We start from the raw sequence: 1,540 nt of genomic DNA on the forward strand, positions 1-1,540 counted from the left end.
CCTGACTTTGGGAAAATCATCCATTGGTACTGGCATGTTCAAGCCTAGAGTAGAAATTAAAGATCTGAACCTCAGCGTGTGGGGATATCTACAATTAAATATACTGCTACTATTTCCTGCTTGCAGCTCAGTGGCAACAACGCTTATGAATGCCTGATTGGTGGTGCCACACGAACTTGATGCCCTCCAATGATAGCGCTTGTGCCCACCAAGTGCCTGGCCTGATGGAAACTGCCATTTACAAATTGAGCATTCATGTACTTTTGGCCTTTTCCTTGGCAATGGCAACTGTGATGAGGTACCTTCAAACGGAACAATTGCTATTTCCATTTTTTTGGAGGAAGGCCCGGCTTGATTATTTCGATGGGAAAACTCGGCTTGATTATTTTGATGAATTCTATTGTTGCTTTCATTTTCGATTGTTGTGTACTTCATCTTCTTGGGTGAACTAATTTTAGGCTGAGTGGCAAAACAACCCCTAACTTTCATATGGCTAGACCGATGGCTGCCTAGTGCTTGATGTGAGGTAAATACTTTTTGGCAATTCTTGCATTCAAAAAGTTGACGCGCATTTGGAAGGGTTTGTGTTAAGACTTGGGGTTCTAGGCCTTCTGGCTGAAGCAAAGTAGGTGGGAGGACAACATAATCAACTTTCCTCCTTTAAGAAATAGAGCATTCCTCAGTACCTGTGATGCGGAGAAAAGAAGTAGAGCATTCCGCTGCATCTGTGTTGCGGACTACAGGGTTTGCACGGACAGTGGAGAGCCAAACAAGACAATTAGTGACATGCTCTTCTTCGGTAAGCACAAGAGGTGGAGTAGGAGTTCTAGATCAGGTAAATGAAGGGTAAAAAGGCCATTTGAGATGTCATTCTCTCCATCGTCCCCGCCAGCACCAATGTGACCGCGAAAACAATGCTTAGACAATGATTTCAATGAACAGAATTCTTCGCAACAGTTTTGACAAATGTGACTAGTAAGGTGACGGTTGTCGTCTGAGGACTCCCCTTCAGTTCCTGTGGTGGATGAACCTTCATTCTGGTGGAGGATGTGTTGAATATTGAACATCTCGTGGACCCGCATATGCCCGCCCAACGCTCTCCCACTACTGAATCTCTTATCGCATAATCGACAATAGTACTTCTCTTCCTCTTGCTCTAAAAGCTTCTTCTTCTTGAGTATCACCATTGTTCTTGCAAACCAGACATGAATAACAAGACTCAGATAAACAAATATATAGAGAAAAGTTGAAGCAAATTTGTGGGTGTGATTATTATTTATTTATTTATTTAAATTTTTATTTGCGGTTGTAGTTCAAAGAAATGCTTACCCTATAAATAGGGTTTAGTTACAATAGTGGGGTTGTAATTCAAAGAAGGTTTCTTAGATAAAAAATAGAACTCACACTGCACGCCTTGGTTCGTTGGTTGAGAGTTTTGATTAACAACCAACAGTTTTCGGTATAAATCTTTTATTTGTGTTGTGCGTATGAATTTGTCTTAATTGATCTAAATATTTCAACAACAAAAATTCGAAGAGGA

General features: G+C 40.9%; 1 protein-coding gene across 1 annotated transcript; it reads right to left on the minus strand.

The window, feature by feature from the left end:
* Positions 1–737: 737 nt before the first annotated feature.
* LOC110112317 (zinc finger protein ZAT6-like) lies at positions 738–1,187 on the minus strand. The gene has a single exon (XM_020844503.1). It carries the CDS (start codon positions 1,185–1,187, stop codon positions 738–740), a length of 450 nt encoding a protein of 149 aa, XP_020700162.1.
* Between the last annotated feature and the right edge of the window lie 353 nt (positions 1,188–1,540).

This window comes from Dendrobium catenatum, unplaced genomic scaffold (genome assembly GCF_001605985.2).
Source record: "Dendrobium catenatum unplaced genomic scaffold, ASM160598v2 original_scaffold_167233, whole genome shotgun sequence".
Classification (NCBI taxonomy): domain Eukaryota; kingdom Viridiplantae; phylum Streptophyta; class Magnoliopsida; order Asparagales; family Orchidaceae; genus Dendrobium; species Dendrobium catenatum.